Source organism: Notolabrus celidotus, chromosome 17 (genome assembly GCF_009762535.1).
Source record: "Notolabrus celidotus isolate fNotCel1 chromosome 17, fNotCel1.pri, whole genome shotgun sequence".
Lineage (NCBI taxonomy): Eukaryota > Metazoa > Chordata > Actinopteri > Labriformes > Labridae > Notolabrus > Notolabrus celidotus.
The window spans coordinates 17023939-17044828 of record NC_048288.1 but is presented as its reverse complement, the minus strand read 5'-3'; the positions used below and the strand labels follow the sequence as shown (position 1 = coordinate 17044828).

General features: G+C 42.1%; 1 protein-coding gene across 1 annotated transcript in view; it reads left to right on the top strand.

The window, feature by feature from the left end:
• The window catches only part of mpp7a (membrane protein, palmitoylated 7a (MAGUK p55 subfamily member 7)), a 189269-nt gene that overhangs the window by 46134 nt on the left and 122245 nt on the right, over positions 1-20890 (top strand). The window contains exon 2 of the mRNA XM_034706737.1: positions 8675-8840. Coding sequence (XP_034562628.1) covers positions 8804-8840 — 37 coding nt within the window. The 5' untranslated portion in view covers positions 8675-8803. The remainder of the gene's footprint in view (positions 1-8674; positions 8841-20890) is intronic.

The window sequence follows — 20890 nt, the reverse complement described above, 5'->3', positions numbered from 1 at the left end:
TTATAAAGCCTTGAACTAAGTTTGACTCAACCTGCAGACATTCATTGTAGTTTTCTGCAATAAATATCTACTCCACTAGAGCCTCATAGAGTGTCACCTTTGATTTTCTTTGAGTGCTGTGACTCATATTCTTCCATATCGGTGAGCGCTGAAACATCTTTCCACTTCTCTTGTAAATGAGACGGATCTCTCTGTAATGTTTCTTTCTTTTTACAATGTAAAGCTCCAGCCAGAGTGTGTGTTACAGTGGCAGAAAGAATGAGTGTGTGTTTGTGCTAGAACTGCACATGTACATAAGCAGATGTATTTTATATGGAAAGAGTTGCAGCTTAACATGTGGCAGAGATTCTGAGCTGTCAAAAATCACACCTGAGACCAGCAGAGGAGAGCTCACTGTCTCCATTTCTCTGTTAACCTCTCACTTTGGATTAGACCTTTCTTCTTGAAATGCCCGTCTGTGATATTCCATACTTTCTCCCCTGATCTCTTTCCATATGCATCTACTTCTTTCTATTGCTCATCATCAGTCCTCCTCCTCCTCCTCCTCCTCCTCCTCACTCAGTCATTCCAGGAACATCAGCCATGCCAGGTACCGCTGAGTCTTAATTTAAGCTGCCACAATCCCTCATAAAGCTAACGGCCATTAACGAGAAGATGTATGGCACACGCCTGAAAAACACAGCCCTGTCCCGCCAGCATCACACACTGTGCGTTTAATAGGAATGGTCATGGTGACACTTTGGCAGCGCTGGCTGAATGCAGGAGAAAGACATTACTCCACGATGTGTTTTTCCACAGAAGAAACAGAAAAGGACTAAAAGCTGCATATGCAGCTCTGGCATTAGCACCGTTTCTTTTTTCTTGAAACAGTATTACAATCTTAAAATGTCATTCGGATAAATATTCCCCCGACCACGCTTTAATACACTGCAATTATGCACAGCCCATTGACATGTAGCTGCGCCGTATGCTTGTGTGTAGATGAATGTTCTTCTTCACCACAGCTGGATACACTGCAATTATACTCTTACGATGGTGTCATGTATGGTTGTGTGCATGTGGCTGTAACTCTATCTATGTCTGTCTGTCTGACTCGGCACTTTGTGGTTCCTACAAGCCAATATGATGTAGAGAAGCTGAAATACAAATTGATTTTACATCCAATCTGTCTTCACTGCTACCCCATACCAATACCCCAAAGCCCAAGCTCTGCAACGGGGCTTGAAGTAAAAGAACATAGTTTTCCATAAAAGGAACAATTATTGTATTTCTTTTAAGTCCACATGGCAGTACACCCCCCCCCCCCCCCCCCGTCTCTTTCTCCTCTATCAAACTTTCTCTAAAAGCAGCACAGCACAAATACTTACAAGAACAAGGCACACAATCATTTGGTGTGCTTCCTTCTACCTGTTCCTGACTTTTACATGAGCACACAGGAACTCCCTAGGACAAAATTATGTAACTATCAATATGCAGCTTTTAATCAAACACTGTGCTTTCAATAACTCAGCAAGTGTAGCATTGGGGGCTCGCCATAGTGCAGTATCATTAAGTACAAGGTTGTGGGCTAAGGTTAACCCTCCTGTTATGTTCGTTTCTCTGGAGCAGCAATAATGTTCCTGGGTCAGTTTGACCCGGGGCATATTAAATTATCCAGAAGTGTCAGAACCCCAAAAAATCACAATACACATTTATTTAAATCTAGTTTTTAACTCCATTACTAACCATTTAAATCAAGATTTGGTTCATTTGTGTTCTTTAATTCTCACAGATCATGGTTCAATGAGGATAACTCACTCATTTTTCATTAAAATGAATTTTAAAACTTTTTTAATGTACATTGGAAAGACCTAAATATAAATACAATAGTTTTACATGACATAGATTTTTGTCCATCTTATTTTACATTTTTATTTTTTTTATTTTTATGAAGTGATGTTGATAAATGAACACGACACCTCTTCTGTCACATGCTGCCCATATTTGTATGCTGCATTTATCGGGTTTGGAAGGCATATATTTCCTAAAATAGACTTTAAAAAGGGTCAGTTTGACCCGCAACATAACAGGAGGGTTAAAGGATGCTCATTTTTTTCTCTCAACCTGTTTTAGTTTTTCTATGTCTTAAGGTTCAGATCATCCATAATGTTAAGCATCAACAGAAAGTGTTAGCTGATTATTTGATCATATATTCCCTCATTTAAATCTTGCAGTTTAGTGGGACTTAAGGAGATTTTCAGATGTGCTGAATTCTCCTGTCACAGATAAAGATGAGAGGGGTTCATTAAGTCCAAAGTGGCTACATCAGACAATAAAGCTTGAAACTCCATCTACTGTCCTGTTGAGCTAATGTATGGCTGGAGTAGGTCATCGCCCGCAGCAGCCAGTACAAGAGAGACTGCTTCATACTCTTTTCTCATGTATGTGTATTGCTTTTTATTGTGCCGTACATACAGGTTCAGTTATACAGAGTTAATATCAACCTAATTACAGACATTATCATAGAGACTCTCCCTAAACCAAACTGTATTTCCAGATGAGAGAAAGCATCAGCAGACAATCTTCCTGCATGAGTAACACGTGTAAAAGGTCAACTCCGGACAATGTTAAGACCCAAGTATCCAGACACTGTCCAGGACTCTCATGAGAAAACAGCTCAAGATAAGCACTACCCTTAATCCTCATGATATTGTTATACACAGGAAGGAGTTAGTAACCTGAGCAGGTGTGAAACAGACTGCCAAATGGATCTCCTCTTGCCTCCTCAAAGAAGCACCATGTAGATAAAGTCATTAGACTGAAGTGGATCAGCAGATGTAGAAGGTGGCGGACAGCTTTGGAGAAAACTGGTCCTTTGAGCAGAAACTAGATCAGGTGTGACAGCGATGGCTCTGGATAGGCGTTGGTGTCATTCTTGGTGGCCCTGTAAAACACCCGGCCAGTAGCTGGCCTTCCTGTCACCTGATGTGCGACAATCCAGGACAAGTAAACCTTACACCCTTACAGCACCTCAGGGAGGTTTTAAGTGGTGCTGAATGGCAGAGTTGACCTCTGTCAGGTCCTGTTATGGTACTTTCTGACCATGAGCAGATGGAGGCAGCAGGAAAGAAGAACCGTTCTGTTGAATGAACCGTGTGAATGCCTCAGAGCATGACATGTTTTTTCCCCCTTTTTCTGTCACTGATGATGATACTGTTGACCATTAGCCTACTGTTATCTTTCCAGTTCAGATCAACCTTAGAAGAGAGGAGTGGAGCTAAAGACAATGACTGTGGACTTTGAAGTTTGTCAGTCAAATTAGATTTGGATGTAAAATAAAACCCCCGCTATTTGCTTCTTTTTTATTTACCTTGCAAAACACCATGCTGATTCACCAGCCTGCATGACTCTCTAGTTTTAACATATATTCCTTTTTTTTAGGTTGGCCATCTAGACACCTATTACTTCACCATTTTTTGAAAGTACACGTCATTTAACCAAACAACTGAATTTAGTTTAATTTAGTTCTTCAGTGTTTTTAAGTGGTTGAAAACCCATTTATTTAGACAAGCATTTGATTGACCTGTCTGTTTTTATGTCTGTTGTGTTTATGTATTTTTTCTACTTCGATATAATTCTTGCTATGTCTTGCTTGTTGCTTTTTATTCTGTTATTGTGAAGCATTTTGTGAAGCCTGTTCTAGAAAGGTGCTATATAAATAAACTTTATTATCATTATTTTTACTGGACAGTTTTTTTTTTGTGGAGGAGGGGACCTCCTGCTGCTTCCAGTATAAACCTTACAAAAACTTAAAGAATCCTCACTGAAAAACTAATTGTTTACCTTAAAGCTGGGGTTGGTAGTCTCAGAAAACTAGCATGAATTTGAATGTAGCATGTCTTCAGGACTCCGTCTAACCCCTCCCCCTCTTCCAGCTGATTCTCGACCATATGATCGTGACTGATTGAAAACCGGTCCTCATCAAAACATTATCATAGTGAAAGTTAAAAACACAAACAAACATGGCTGCTGTTAGTACTCACAACTGTCATGCTAGCATTATCCAGTTGTACTGGTGACACGATATCAGGAGAAAAGTTATAACACATATAATACTGTAACAACTCTACTGTTTGTTGAACGTGTTCAGCGTAGATGTTCTTAGTTCCTACAGTGTTGACAGTTAGTGAAGGCATCAGGAGAGGTGTAGAGTGTGTGAGTGGGAGAGAGGAGAGACAAGAGGAGAAGTTTTTCATCCATTCAAACATTGATTGTTTGTTGGTTGGCGTGATCACGGCCAACAATGACCAGTTATTAAAGCTCAACGTGTTCACGAATCGGCTTGTCATCCCTACAGTGTCCGGACGGACGCTACAACACATAAACATTTCTGTAGGACTTACTAAATGTCATTAATTATTTTGCTTGTCTGAGCCCCCATGGTGAGAGCTTTTTAGACTCTGATCCGGACTACAGTCCTGAGCAAAGCACCTCATCGGGTCAGAGGGGACAGGCCCGAGGTCGAGCAAGAGGGGCAGTAAATAGAGTCAGGGGAAGCAGAGGCAGGAGACGGGGAGTGAACGCCGGGGAAATGTACGCGCAGGAGGCGGGCGGAACGACAGGATGGGATTTGATTGGTTTAAAATTTTGGGACCCAAAAACGGTGATTGGTTGGTGTTTTCCCAGGTTTACTCCGGCTGTAGATAATGTCTTTTTTTGGCTATTTTTTAGGAACACATTATGTATTGATTGCCATCGGGACATAAAGACAGTTTTAACCAGTATAACAAAAAGTGTATCTAAATCTGAATACCAACCCCACTTTAAATCAAGCTAGCAGCAGCTCGGCTCGCAGCCCCTCCATGTATTCAGGTCATTTTTAAAAAGTTTGCAGGCTACCATGCTCCTGCCTAAGTCTCTGGACAATGATGCAAAGAAAAAAAAAGTGCAGATATTTGAAAGATGCTATGTGACCTGGGGTCTTGTTGACTCATGGTTTGACAATTTTATTTTGAAAGGGCAGCCCTATTGAATCATAAAACTGTTATTGTCAACTTCTCAACTCAAAGCATATTTCCAATTTGTTGACAGACCCTTGAACTCTCAGGTATTGAGGTGTTTTCTCTGTCATTCATTCATCTCCTGTCACTGTTATTCCTCTCTGTAACCTCATTAACACCCAACTGAGAGTCAGAAGGCTCCACCCGGGCTTCACCCCTCCGGCTGGACAGACAGGCTTGTTTTTGAAATGTAAAGACAGTCTGCTACACCTCCCTTGTTTTCATGCTTCCACCTATCAATCCATCACCTAAGGCTATTTTCTCTTGAAATACTGATTCAAACTCAGGTTTCACACTCAGAACAAGACAAAGCAGACACAGGCACAGTGTCTCTGGACATTCATTCATACAGAGGTGTTTGTGTGTCTCTGAGTACCTGTAGTAGAGAAAGTTCCCACTAGATGGTGGCAGAGCCATATGAAGTTGATCTTAGACTGAGGAACATTTCATTGCAATTAGGCATATCCCATCTCTTGTCCACATGGTAAAGTGTCCCTTGACTTCCCCCTTGACCATGTGATATCGTGTGATCTGAGCAGATACAGGGAAAGCATCCTGACAGTGAGGAATGTTTCTTCAGGTCCGTCTCTTACGATCCTTTTGGGCCGTTTAAAACAGTCCCAAGTGTTCCCAGCTCTGCGACATGCATCTTGGCCCTCAGAAAGCTCCTCAAATGGAAAGATGGATCCTTCCTCGGATTGGGGAATATGTGGTTATTCCCTTTTGGATTCAACAAAAGGCAAACGACTGATATTACAGCTCGGCATACCTTCTTCATGTCCCTTGTCTTTTCTTCAGTCTGTCATTCTAATCACACAGTCTTATGACAAAACCGTGCTTTGTGAAACATTGAACTGATTTTGCATGGGTCAGTTCACTTGGCATGAGCTCAGTGGCAGTAAGGTTTGGTCCCCTGTTCAAACCGGCCTGCTGGAGAGATTTTGTGGTCAAGTGCTCGCGGCGCCGCTGCCCTTCTCTGCTGCTCCTCTTAACCTATTTTATTGAAATATGCAAAGGGTTGAACAGCACTGAACTCAGATTTCACCAGGTTTTTCATCCGCCCTTCATGCACATGCAAAGCTCATGCAAACTATGGATGGATCTGGTCTGCAAATTGGCGCTTGGCGTGACATACTGGCAGGATTTCGAATTTGTCTCCCAGATCTCCTCTGGTTGGAAAATCGATCCTTTCTTTAGTGCCGTTTGATGAATGCACCACATTTTGTACATCTCAATCCAGATGAAAAATATTCTCTTTCTGATATGCTCTCAACAGCTTGCTTACCTGCTCACTCAGGCATCTCCTGGACTGCATTGTCTCAGATGCTTTTTCCACAAGAATCCACCTGGGGTCTGCGCGGCCCAGAGGTGAGTTCACACCACAGTTTATGTCAGACAGGCGTGGTAGCATTCTGCTGCGTGGGCTGCTGTCTTGGCAGGTTTAAGCCTCCACCTCTGTGTGTGTGTGTGTGTTTGTATACACATGCAGTCAAACACTCCAGGAAATGCTCACCCCTGTGCAGCTGTCATTGTGTGGGCTGAGTGAGAGATTCTTTGCAGACGATGCATTAGTAATGAATTTCCGGGCTGTTTCGGCCCGCTGAAGTGGACATGAAGTCATGTTTTTCAAGTGTATGCGGAGGACACTGTCCAACCAGTGATGGGGGTCCCACTGAACTGTAGGGTTGCAGGTGTGACTCCAGCCGGGGCTTCTTTTTACAATGCTTATCAACATGGGAGAGACATAACGAAGCTTATGTCTCCGTAGGTGTTTATTGTGAGCATTTTCTTCCAGTGAAGTGGTCCACTAACAGCACCCTGAGGCCCTATAGTTTAGGTAACCAGGTTGGACTGAGTCACAACACATGAGAGCTGACATATCATGGATCATTGAACTGTGTGTGCTGCAAAGATCTGGAGGCCGAGCAGTAATTGTTTCCACTCTCCCTCTCTCAGATGAAGCATTTGTGGTGGTGGCAGGCCTTAGATGGACTCATGGACCTTTTCTAGTCAACTTTTAACAAAGGTTGATGAATGGATTGCACATTAAGAGGAGTTGGTGATCTGGTTTAGCACCTGGGGCAAAGGGAACACCGTTTAGACCTTCCAGTCATACACAGATTTCCGCTTGTTGGTCCCTTTAAGTGGCAGAACTTTAGACTGTATAAAACAATAGACACGACAAGCTCCCCTTGGGTGACTGAATGCATTATAGATCCTAAAGCCCGTCTACACAATTGGATCAGATGGAACATGGGTCAAACTAGAAAATCAAAAGACATGTCAAATATTTTTTCACAAACTTGCTTTCTGTCGGTATAATTGTTATGCTTTTGAGAAGTTTAGTTTTTGATTACTTACTTCATGTTAAAAAAGACTGATTGACAGCTCTGTTGACAAATGTGGGCTCCTGCAGCAGTCTATACCAGATTAGCAAAGTAGCACACAACACAATTTCAATAACTTTCCATAAACTTGACAGTCGGCATCAAATCAACAAGAATCTTTTCTGTGGACTTTAATGATCTAAGGGATCTTCAACGTTTTATGGATAAGCTGAATGCGTGTTTTGTTTAGCTGAAGGGGTGTGGTGTTGTTTTGGGCTCCACCTGCCGGATTACTTCCACGCATGCTTTGGCTCCAACAGTGCAAAATGTCAGCGTGCATCAAGGCTGTATTTTGGCTTCACACCTCCCAATGGGAGGAGATGGAGACATGTCGTCCATATTAATATACAGTGAATGGGCTGAATGCACTAGTGCTGTGGACGAAACTAGATGATACTAACTACTAATGGTTTAAAGTGATATTAACTGAGTTTACATGTATCCATGTTGTAATGTTATGTAACCAAAAAGTGTATTTGGCACTTCGATCACAGAAGAAATGACATGTTTTTAAAAAATATATATATATTTTTTACCTCTTCTGAAATCAACTAGGCATTTGTACAATTTTAAGAGTGGGTAAAACTGAAAGCATACATTTGATATTATTAATATCCACTCAGTTAAACTTTGCATTATCTTCAAGCATTTATTGTACGCCACTGTGTGGGTCTGCACATGTTCATCCAATGCAGGGGCAGATTTCAATGAGCCACAGACTTTTATTCGTGTCCGACATCCCCTTTCTTCCAGCTCCTGCTCTATCTGGCTTTCCGGATGAGCGCCGTTATTTACGAAGCGATGCTTTTCCACGCCTGTTTGATTTCTCACAGGTCTGTTGCATTTTCTCTGCTTACTTTTCCTCAGCAGATAAAGTTTCCCTCATTTCCGCTGGACGCTGAATAAAGTGTGGGATAGCTGCGTGTGTGATGCATTTGTGTGTTTGAGTCTGCGTGTGTGTGTGTGTGTACATCTGCTCCAGGTGAGGTTATGTTGGCCCATGTACAAAGCAGGATGTTCAGCAGCTTAGGGAAAAAGTGTTGGGTTGTAAACACCCAGTGAGTCATTCTCTGTCAATCGTTGGCTCACCTACACACAATCGCACATATGTGTGAGTATGGTTGATATTCATTTCCATGGCTACAGGTAGCTAACACACACTCACAACACAGGATCTGACTGACACACACGTGCATGCGGCCATTCTGCCATTTGACAAGTAGGTTCTAAAATCTTGTTCTCTTGCAGGGCTCCATGGCATAAAGCCCGTCCTCACATTCAGCCGGTCCCTGTGGAGGAGCTACCGAGGAGCTACTCTGACGCCCCGCTGCCATTTTCCACAGCCTGAGGGGAACCAGGAAGCAGCCGGCAGGAGCCATGCCTGCCCTGGCCACTGGAGCCGGCCATGAGCCAGGTACAGATCCTGCTGCCAAGAACACAGTCTGAAATACAAAACCAGTAAAATACACATGTTAAATAAGGGCCTTCCAGAAAATATTACTAAGGTATTTTGGTGTTTTCACATTTTATGTTCATCTTCGATCTATTCCAATTCAAATTTTATTTTAGACTGAGGGTCCAGATATAAGACAGAACATAACTTGGAACAATTACAAACTAAACCACAGTACAGGAAACAGATAAAGATACATGTGAGGAGTTCATTACCATTCAAGTTCTTCGATATTCCTCAGTGTCATTGCTTCTATACATATCGTATGTAAACCCAGGTAAAGAACAAAAGTGAAGAGCTGCTGACGACCAACACTAATGAAATAAAGACCACCCATGGTTCAGGCTATACGATTCACTAGAAAGTAACCAATAATTTGCTCAGTACAACAGGCTTTAAAATAACCTGGGACAACCAATCAACCAATCAACCAATCAAACAATCAACCAATCAACCAATCAACCAATCAACCAATCCCCATTAATAGTGACATTTAATAGGTTCATATAAGGCTTTTAAATCCCCAAATAGAGGCTATATTTTATCGTGATAGTAAATAACAGTGTAAAGGTACCCAAAATACCCCATTGTCCAACAAAATTACAAACCACAAATGGGTCTGAGAAATTTTTGTCAAATTTTTAATATCTGTTTAGTCAGAAGCCAAAAGTGGGAACCCCTGTATCACATTATATGATGAAATGCTTTGGAAGCAACAGCAAAGCACACAATACCACACTGTCATGCATTTAAACTAGGGCTCCCAGCATCAAGCATTAACCACAATGCAAAGAAGGATGCAAAATAGCATGTCATTTCTTTTTAATCCCATGCTATTTTGTCCCTTTCGGCACACTGTAGCCACACAGCCGCAGTGTCTTCCTGCTGCCGTGCTATTGAACACCAGTCTGTGATGTCTTAGTTTTAAAATCAAACGGTATAACTGTGTAGTTAATGAATAGACTCAATCTGTCACGCAACACTCTTTCCAAAACTTTGACAGTACGCTCACTAGATGTGTATTTCTTGCCTTTATCTTTTTTTTGGTTTTGTCCTTGTTGACTAGCTGAACAAGTAACATTGGGTCAAAACTGAGTCAATGTCAGTGCACACGGAATAAAGAGAAGATTATGAATGAAAGCACGGAGTGTAATCACAGCAAGTAATTTAATTAAATGTCAGCTTGCTGGTGCAGCTGATTTCAGCAGGGCGTAGATGCTTAAAATCAAAAACTTCAGGACACCGGTGTGGCCTAGTCGTTGATTCGTGCACCCCATGTGCAGAGGCCATGGTCCTTGAGCGGGCAGCCTGGGGCAACCTGCAGCCCCCCATAACAATTGCGGCTCTCTCTCCCAGTTTCCTGCACTTTCCATTGTCTTGTCTGCTCGGAATAAAACAAAAAACAAATAAGGCTTTGACTCCCTGCAAAAAAATACACGTCTGCAAATATTAACTTTATGTTATCTTACAGTTTAATAACATAAAGCAAAGTAATATCTTCATATACTGTCTCTTTAATTTTTTCTGCTGTCTTGAGGAGAGTGACTGAGTGTGGATGAGAGTTTGATGTAAGAGTTAGGAGCACCTCAAGCTTGTCAACACCGACACAGCTGCCAGAAATCACCACCTCTCCCCCTCAGGATCACTATCCTACACTCAGACGGGTTTAATGGCTGGCTACATCATCATTTCACTCACACACACACACAAACACACACGCACAACGCGCACCACACACATGCCCACACATGTACACATATGCAAAGGGCTTGACCCAGCAAGAGCAGGATAGCAAGAGGACAAAAGGAGGACAGACATTAAGTCCTGCTCTAATGGATAAAGAGTGTGTGCGATTCTGCGTCCAGACTTTTAACAGAGTTACCGTAGCCCCCGTCATCCTGGAAATTCGTGCACAAAGTAGAAAGCCAGACCGTCAATTACGATTAGAGTCATTTCGGGCAATTACCGGCAAAGGCTCATGTTTCCAAATAAAACACGTAAAGATTCCTCCGGCCCATCTCCTCTGCTTCCCAAGTGATGGTCCTGTGAAGCTGGGTGTGCAGGTGAAACATGATGAGCATTATGGATGAATGTCAGGTCACTGATCTGAAGGCCTGCTGAAGTCACAAAATGACTGTGGCCACCCTGGCAATGAGAATGCTGGGCGTTGTACCAAAGTTTACACAGAATACAGCTCGTGTTACACTTAACATCATAATAATGCTGTTTATTTAATAGACAAGGCTGGATGATGGAAAATGTTTTGCATGTATGCCGTGCATTGATCGAGAAAAAAATCTTCATCTGTTCTTTGTTCCATGATTTTGAGCTTTAGACGACAGCTTTAAACACAGTGTATATACACCTGCTCTTCTAATTAGATGCATGCCAATATGGAAATTTTAAGATAGTGAAATATTTGCAGATTAACATTATGGTCGTTAGGTTACTGATTTTTTTGACAGTTATACCCCGTTTATGGGAATTTTGCCCCAATATGACAAAGCATGCTACTCAGAAAGCAACTATGTGGATCACTATGTCCTCAGCTGTGATGCCTTGCAAGCAGACAGTGCTTAGCTGTCTTTTTCAAAGAGTAGGAGCAAACTCTTATGGTCACCACAAGCATTGATTTATTCATTTCTTAAAAACATAGTCGTGATATATATTTTGCTGGCACCATCTGTACCGCCATGTGGAGTTTGCAATCCTCAAAGCTACAGGTCAAGTAGTTGAGCTCAACCGACAGCAACTTTTGACAGCTGTGAGGCATGGGCCGACTGCCAATGACCAATTCGCCTAGACTCATGCCACTCACCTCTGTTGGTCACTTGTCTGAAATAGAGGGGTCTTTTCAATCCATCCAACACTTCATGAGCTTGAAATGAGAGAAAAGTTGTTAAAAAGTGATACCAGCAGCCCAGTCTGCATCACAGTGGTGGAGATTTTGTTATGTTATCATGAAAAAATACTGCTCTCTGCTTTTACTATTGGTCGCACCAATGCATAGGACGAAGTCTATTCTAGATGATAGAAATTGTATTAACAGAGTGTCTTGTATGTGGACTTACAGTACCACACAGGCTTAACCGGGATACCATTTGTATCCAATCCAATCCATTTCATTTATATAGCACATTTTAAAACAACAAGGTGACCAAAGTGCTGCACAACAAATACCAACTGTAGAAATAAATAATAGTAAAATTTAAAATACAGTACATTAAAACAGAGACCAACACAAACTCATGCTGTATTAAAAGCCAGTACAAATGAGCTTTAAGACGTGATTTAAAAGTATCCAGGGGGTGGGCCATTTTGACTTGGGTGGGTAGCTCATTCCATGGTTTAGAAGCTACCGCTGAAAAAGCTCGGTGGCCCCTCGTCTTTTGTCGGCTTTTGGCACGACAAGACGCATGTGATCAGCAGACCTCAGTGCTCTGGAGGGGGCGTAGATGTCTATGAGATCAGAGATGTACTGAGGTGCCAGACCATTTAGTGACTTAAAAACAAACATTAAAATCTTAAAATGTATTCTAAAATGGACAGGGAGCCAGTGGAGGGATGCGGGAACATTTGTATGCTTAACATACCCAAATATTAGTTTTGTTTAATTTAATATGGTGGTAAAGATCAAATGTTGTATTGTCCTTGTTTTATCCTTGCTTCTAGTTGGGATGGCCAACTTTTCAGGGCTTCTGGTGTAGCCTGTGGTTAGACATAAAGGACTTCTGATAATTTTCTTTCCATGCACTACAATTGCTTAAAGACATTTGAGTTAAGGAACCATGTCTAACAGTAGATTTGTGACTACATTGGTGGTGACCATAGGTGAATGTGTCCTGACTGATCTGGCCCCTGCAGATGACTCAGCCGAGATGTGGATGACGTGTACTTTCAGTTGAGAGAATGTCCACATCAGCAACAGAAGAACCCTCCAAGCAATTGTAGAGATTTGGCATGTAGGCAGCAACACCTCAGCAGAGCAGCATAAATCCACAGAGACAAACACTACCTCCTACATACAGTATGTGTTGACTGCCAACAATTACAGAGACATTACAATATCCTGCCAGTACCTTCTGTTTTTTAGCAGAACAGCCTTCTGCAGACTCAACACCAGCCTCACCACAAACTCACACTCGCTCATACAACAGAACAAACACAACACACACGGTCTTGTAACATATTGGGGAAAATATTATCATTAATTTAACTTTTCTTTAGTAGCAGCTTGCTTATTTTATTACCACCTTTGGAGACTGTGTGAGTGTACGTGTAGATCTTATTAAAACGTTCATTATTGGATTGTTTGGAGAGCAAATACGAGGGCAGACGAATGCAGGGCACATGTAAGATCATACCATCTCTCTCATTTTCTCTCCCCATCTCAGCCCAAATAAACAACAGGCCTCTGTGTGAATTAGTTTCTAACAGATGAAACCAAAAAAAGTGAGAAAATAAACTTAAAAAACAATAAAAGGTTGGAAAACTGGTTTTCAAATATGAGCGTGGAGAATGCTGGAGCAGCGCACCTAGTGATAGGGTTACTGTGGACTTAATTCACTGTGTGACTTCTTGGATTTTAATAAATGCTTTGGAAACAGATTAATGTCAGGGTTTTAGTTGATGATGCTGGCCATGCTCATGGTGTTTGAAACATTACGTCTGAGTGTGTCCAAGAGCTACCAATATCCTTCAACGTTCAGAAAACCCTGCCCCACATTTAGGACGCAGTTCTGTGACATTTTGTTGGCCACTTTTCTTGAGATCTATTGCACAAACACTCATTAATTCATATTCTAGGAATGAGGCCAAGAAAGGGAAGAAAATTAGTTTTTAATTCTGCAAACACCTCTCAGGGCTGATAATGGGGAGCCTGCTCTGACAGACATTTGGGTGATAAGTCAAAACTCAGATTAACCAGAACACTGAAACAACCCGAACCCCCTCCAATAGAGCTATGCAGCTGCTCTGCAGGTCTTCTCTCTCCTCCAGACCACTGCTGTTTAGTCATTTCGCCTCCTGTTCAGCTGTGCTGGAGTTTTGTTGTGGGCTCGGTAGGGGATAGATAACTGTCCCGCCTCCGCTCATTTTGGCTCGACTCATCTCGGTTTATTTCAGCTCCCACTCAGGGATCTTCAGACAGACAAACCCAGCCCACTCCCTCTGTCTGTTCCACACTATTTATCTCCCGGCTGAACTCCACAAGCTGCAAGGTCAAGTTTCGAGAGGAGTTTTTCTCTCTCTGTTACACTGTGTGGATGCCAGTGTTTTTTTTGCTGCATTTATATTGTGGGCTTGTAGAAATCTATACATACGCCTCCAGCATTACAGGATGTCCAGTCAACCTCAAAGACAAACCACCGCCTACACGCTACAGAGACTCATAAACATGTACAAAGACACAATAATACAGACCTAGAAAAAAAGGTCTGTGTATTTTACCCTTCAATTCAATTTATCTCAAAATACTGTGTCATTACAGTCACAGGCAATGCAGACAGATGCATGAGCAAATGAGCAATGATTACAATCATGTTTAAATGGTTGGAGCAATACATTCAAAAGAAAAACAGTGAGAGAGCACCAACAATGTTGAGTCTCAGCTTTATTTCATAAAAATGGACTCATAGTCAGTGTCTTTATCTCCTGAGGCAGGTGCAAAGTAGGTATGACAGTAGCCTTTAGAAGATCCGGACCTTTGCCAAGTGTGCCAAGATCCAGATGGGCTGAAACCGTTATATGGTTGTTTAATAATCGGTGATGCTGAGCAAGAGCAGTGTGCAGGGATTTCTCCTCTCAAGGAAGATATTATCTAAAAATGATGGCTTGGAAATCAAACTATGTGTTAATTCAAGTTGTTTACTTTAACAGCATTTTTTTTCACTAATAACGTGACCAACCCTGATTTCAGAGTGCTTCTCCCTGGCGCTTACTACTTGTCCGGCTGGACTTCTGCTTACCCTATTAGTAATCATTAAATATGTTTTATAATGCTCTGAATGCTTCCTTTTTTCCTTTCATGTAATGAATTTCTATAAAGACAACATAAAATAATTGATATAAATAGTGTTGTAGCATTAGCAGCAGCTCTTGATCTGGCAATTGTACCTTGAGAAAAATGAGTAGACCTCTTCCATTATTCTTGACAATTCTGAATGAGAAGCCCCGCCCCTTCTTGATTTTGACTAGTTTGTGATAGAGTATTGACATTCCAGTGGTTTTCCAAAAGTTGAAACATTTTTAGCGACAAAAATCAATGAACACTGGGGACGTTTTTGCACTGAGGACGCTGAGCTGCATTGGTTTTGTAAAGTTAATAGGTGCTACCAGTGAAAAGAACAGGGTTTAAGGACACAGTCCCTAAGATGATCTGAATTAACCTGCAGCCCCTTAATACCCCAGCTGGACGCCCATGTCCTTCTTGCTGCTTGCTGCTGACAAGTTAAGGGGGGTTAGCCCTGAAGTTAGCAAAAGCTTTGGCCCTGGAGTAGACCCATGACTCTGCTGTGCTTCCTGATTACAGTCAGGATACCATGCATGAAAGGCTAACAGCAGGTTCTTGCCTTTTTTTTCTCCAAACAAAACTTTTCATTATTATCTTAATGACAGTTCAGTACTAACATGCCCGATCACTTGATGAGAGTTGTACAGTAATGGCAGATTGCTGTCTAAAGATGAGGAGCTTTCTCAATTGCTTCTAATCTCTCCACAAGACTCTGAGACACACAACATCTGGTTTATGCCATTCAGAGGTCAGTGGACTCCTGGAGAGAGAGTGGGTGTTTGCTGCTTGTAGCACCATTTCCTCCCTGCTGCTACAACTATGTGATTGTAGTTTAGAGGTGGAATGGTGAGTTTGCGGAGGAGAGCAGGAATGGGGCAATAATGGGGATTTAGAGGTGGAATCAGAGCAGATCTTAAATCATAAACATGTACATATTTATTACTGTAATCATTCTTACAAAGAAAACCTACACTAATTGATGTCTTTCAATAATGAACATGAAATCAAGCTGGTTTTGTACATAAAATACTGCCATTTTTACCTCCTACATCACTTGTGTGATAAATCAACTACTCAGGATCTTAAATCGGTTAGTTATGAATGGCCGCCCTGCCCAACGCTGTAACTGATTTAACTGTCTGATGATAAGCCCTCCATGAGCTATAACAGTCACAGCATGGTGCCCCTTAAGCCATACATCCGTAACTGCCCAAATCCTCCCACACACACACACACACACTCCAACAGGCACTTCTAAAGCACCCGATGCCCTTTTATTAACCTTATTAAAGTTAACTGTGTTATTGCAAACCGTACCTGCGTGTCCTATCAAGGTTTACGGCCCCCGCACTGCGTTTAAAGATAAGGGTGGTTCAGTCATGCACAGCTGCGGAGGAGGCCGGCGACACTCGCATGAGAGACTACACATGGAAATCTTTGGAAAGGGACAACTCTTTTACCAGATACGCTAATAACTTACTGGCTGCATGCTTGCATGTTTGTGCAACAGTGATAGATGAGTGATTCCAGCCCTCTTATTCTCTGCGATCTTGAACCCCTCCTGTTGGAGAAGGTGATGGCTCTATAATGATACTGAGTAATGAGATGCAGATATTTCTATGGACCCCTCTGTGACTTCAGTTCTTATTGCTTCCACATACTCCTTTGTCGGACAAATGTACAGAAACATAAATCTCCAACTAATTTGATAAGAATGTCTTCAGTTTTTTCTTCTAAGTCAAGGTTAGCAGCACATTTTTTTCAGTCTGATTTGAAGAATCCAGAGCATCTGGCCTTGGCAGATTTGAACTCGTGGAAGACATGCTGAAGGATTGGAGGAGGACTTTGCTGATGTCTGATGGTTTGGAGGTTGATGTTCCTCTGAGAGCTTCCAGCCATTTGTCGTGGTCCCTGGTGAATAGCCATCTCTGTGCCGCAATGATACAGTACTGAAACACGAGGATTTGTTGCCACTGGAAGAGCTCCCTGTTTCCACTTACATCAGAACTAAAATTTCCACATCATTTCAGCAAAAAAAAAAGTGAAAGGCATTTAAAGGAAGCAGATGTAAAAGAAAGAAACCCAGTGAGTGCGACTCAGAGTGAGGAATGATGACTTTTATTTGTTTGAATATGAAGAATTCCTTTGCCTTTTTGTTGAGGTAGGATGACATCCTCCACTGTTGCCTTCCAAAGCACACAGGGCACTAAATCGGTCATAGGCAGGAAGGGTATGCTCACTTAGATTAAAGAAGCTGAGAACAACTTTACAGACCCTGTGCTGTGTTTGACAACTAAGCAATGGGATGTAGACTAAAACCCAAAGAGCCCTTTTGATATGGGAGCTTTGAGGATGATACCACCTCATCTATTACTTTTCAATGCAGGATATGGGATCATGTTGCTCAGATATTCCTTCAATATTATATTCAGAGCGCTAATTCCTTCCACATAGTTAACCTTCAGAACATTTGAGAATACTTAATGATGTCTACTACTGCAGACAGTTTGGAGTACTGTTGACTATGTCTGGGCATACTCTGCTGAGCATAAGACTGTACATGGAGAACATGGAGTCTCAGGGATGCCTCCCAAAGACATATAAAGAGTAGACACCACATCGACCGCTACTGCCTATTGGCGCTGACGAGCCATGGGGCCGCCATCTTGGTCCAGTCACCCGCTCCACTCAGTGTAATCTGTTTGGCAGGCGCAATTAAGGGTCGGCGCATTTAATCAATCATAACTTGCTGAATACTAAACTGATTTTCATGCGTTTTTTTTTGCAAACGTCATACATGTAGGTATGATACAGGACACATGGTACCCTGTCTTGAAGTTGGGTCTCTGTTCATTATTTGACATAGAGTGGTCTAGACCTCCTATCTTTGTAAAAGCGTCTTGAGATAACGTTTGTTGTGATTTGGCACTATACAAATAAAGATTGATTGATTGATTGATTGATTGATGGTTCGGGTGTATCTTAATATTCATAGTGGGCTTAACAGTAATAGAATATTCTGATATGTGATGCGTGATAGGTATTCTGCCGCACAGTGCTCTGGCATCTTGAAGTCTCTGCTGCTTCAGTTTACGTTTACAGGTAGGATCATTGCTAGGATGACCGGACCAAGATGGCGGCCGTATTTCTTGCGCCCCAGCAGCCAATGCGGCATCTACTCTTTATATGTCTATGACGCTGATTAACCAATGACAGCTCCGGAGCATGCAGCTGGGAGTGGGTGAGCTATTGAACGAGGGAGAGGAGAGTTAAACAACTGCTGTGATTGCTTTTATAGTCTTCCTGTCTGAACTTTTGCTAGAGCTACGTTTTTGAACTATCCCATTATTTTTCTGCGTAACATTTTTTCTGTCGTTTACAGGGCAGAGTATATTGGTGAACTCACAATGCCTTCTGGTTTATCTACGACAGCCAGTTATTGACTGATAAGGTCGGCCAGCTCAGTAGTTGTCAGGCTGTAAGAACTAGCATTCAAAAGACTGAAACAGAAGAGTTTCATAAAGTTAATTTAATGCAGAAACTGTTGCTATAAATACATGATGAAATGAAAGCCACTTGGTGGGATTGAGTTGTCTGCCTCTGATATATCTGGCAGGCCTGATAGAAATAAGTAGCTGGTCATGGTTTTGGACAGAACATGCAGGCTTGTTCCACTGCTGTTCCTCTGCCACAATAAGCAGAGGTGGCAGATCATTTGGATCTGGCCGGCTTGTTGTGGCTTCTGTGTTTTGTCTACCATGTTTGAGTTGATCTAAGATTAGTCAACTTAACATGGGCCAAACAGTGGCCTTTCATCACCATCCTGGCCACTGCCAAACTCAGCCTTCCCACAGGCTTCAGGACCTTCCATCCCAGCATTCAACGAATACAAGCCTGGCACTCCACATATTCTCAATCCTTCACAACCCATTCATCTTTCTTTGTCCATGATACTGACCCTGTCATCGGCTTTCTAACCTTACAGCTTTTCTCCATGTTGAGTTTCCTCCCCATCTGTCATTACATTAAGTTTTTTTTATGACTTTTTGGGGAGTAAAGTAGGAGGGAAGTTGATACCAAGTTCCCCTCCCTACCAAGTTACTTCAGTCTCTTGCTGGTGCAGGTGCTTCCACTCAAGCCTCACTTGTCTGCAGTGTGATTGTTAAATCTTTTGTGGAGGAAACACTACCAGTTCTTCAGGTTGCTGACCGATACTCAGACTTTATGCCTTCAATTAGCTTGATTAGACTTGTACTTTTGTCCTGAGCTCTGTTTTCAATGTGCTGACAGCCCTTTAAGTGCAAAGGTGTGTCTATGCAGAGAGGAGGAGGATGACTGAGGCAAATAGGAGGAAATAAAGTAAATCCATTGTGAAAAGCTTAGCCTTCCCCATCTCTTGAATCCCACTGATAAGGCCTCAAACCTGGATTCTCTTTGCTCCCCCTTGAATTAGGCATGATCTCAGCAAAGGCCACAGATTCTGTGAAGGCCCTTAAATGACATGCAGCCAGAGTTCAGCCTAGGGTAGTGCAACAGTCGATATATGATCATAGAGACGGTTGATTGCATCTGGACCGACCTACTGTTCTTGCTGCATTTACTTTTCCATGCCCTGGACCCTAACTAACATCTTGCAAAGCCACTCTGTGTGTTTTTCTCCTCCCGACCGATGGAGTCATTCAGAGACCGTGACACGGAAATAATCTTGAAGATGATATTGGAGGGCTCAGTCCCCTGACCTTTTTAATGTGGAGAAGTGGTTTGGTCTTTGGAACTGGTAATGGGAGGCTTGTGGGCTTGTTGGAGAGCCAATTGCTGCTGTTACATTCACAGGCCAGCCTTAAATACTATCCCTCCCTGTGGACTATCACTGTTATTTCCCTTGTAGAACACTGCTGGATTAATTGTAAGGTATGTTGAAAGATTGCACATCTGCTCAGCTAATACATTGTGTAATACCATATAATTTTGTGTCTGGTAGATGATGTTGCATTGGCTAAACGGTCACTTTGTCCAGACATAGTTTTACCTTATTTTGAAACCTTCACAGTGGAACTCTAAACTGACTGTAGTTTCATGCAAGCGCACATTTATGGGCTCATTTAAGCACCGACCAAAGGAGTTGTCATAAATAATGGTAAAAAGTGTTTTAGCATTTAGCATATGTGATACAGGAATTTTGAACTTTGAACGATACCAGTAAAAATCCAACTATATCACTACCTGTTTCAATACCACAGCAACAAAAATAGAACTCCTGGGCAACTACCCAATTTTATTGTTATTGATTTCCAGTCTGCACACTGTGCTGGTACAGAAAAACTCACTGAATACACATCAACATTTGACTTAATGTTAATATGAATAAAAGGCCAAATAAATATGATTTTGTGTGCTCTGTTTTCTAATTTTCTTGGAGGTCAATCAACTTGCAGTGGTGTGAGCTCCCTATCAACAGTCCGTAGGTCAAGATTAATAGGAAACAAGAAGCTGGCCCCATAGGTGACGGCCTAATTCAGCCCCCCCTTTTCACTTTTTACTTATGTGCGCTCATCCCTGGTTCCACCCCCCCATTGGAAACCTTTGCAAAAAGGCCAAAACTTCTTATGATCGACATCTTGGAGGGTATGAAAGTATTGAAAGTTTTGATAACCTTCGTTTGGCACACCTGCTTGGCTCACCTTTGGACAACATTGAAACCATGGACACAACATTTCTGTTGTTGGTTACTTTATGAAAAAAGGAGTAAGCCTCATGGAGATCCTCAGAACAACAGACTTTCTCTCTGGCAAGACAACCAAATGCCTGGTCCAAAACATGAAAGCCATCTCATGACCAAGCTTTGACTCTGGCAACCTTGTGAGTGCTTCCTCTACTAACTCATGGTCCAGTGGTACTTTGGTAGAAAAGTTCAAAAGCGTCAGGAGCTCACAGTCGACCTGAGTGGAAGCAGTGAGTGGACTGATGACATATTCTGTCCTGTCCCGTGCTGGCTGTGAAC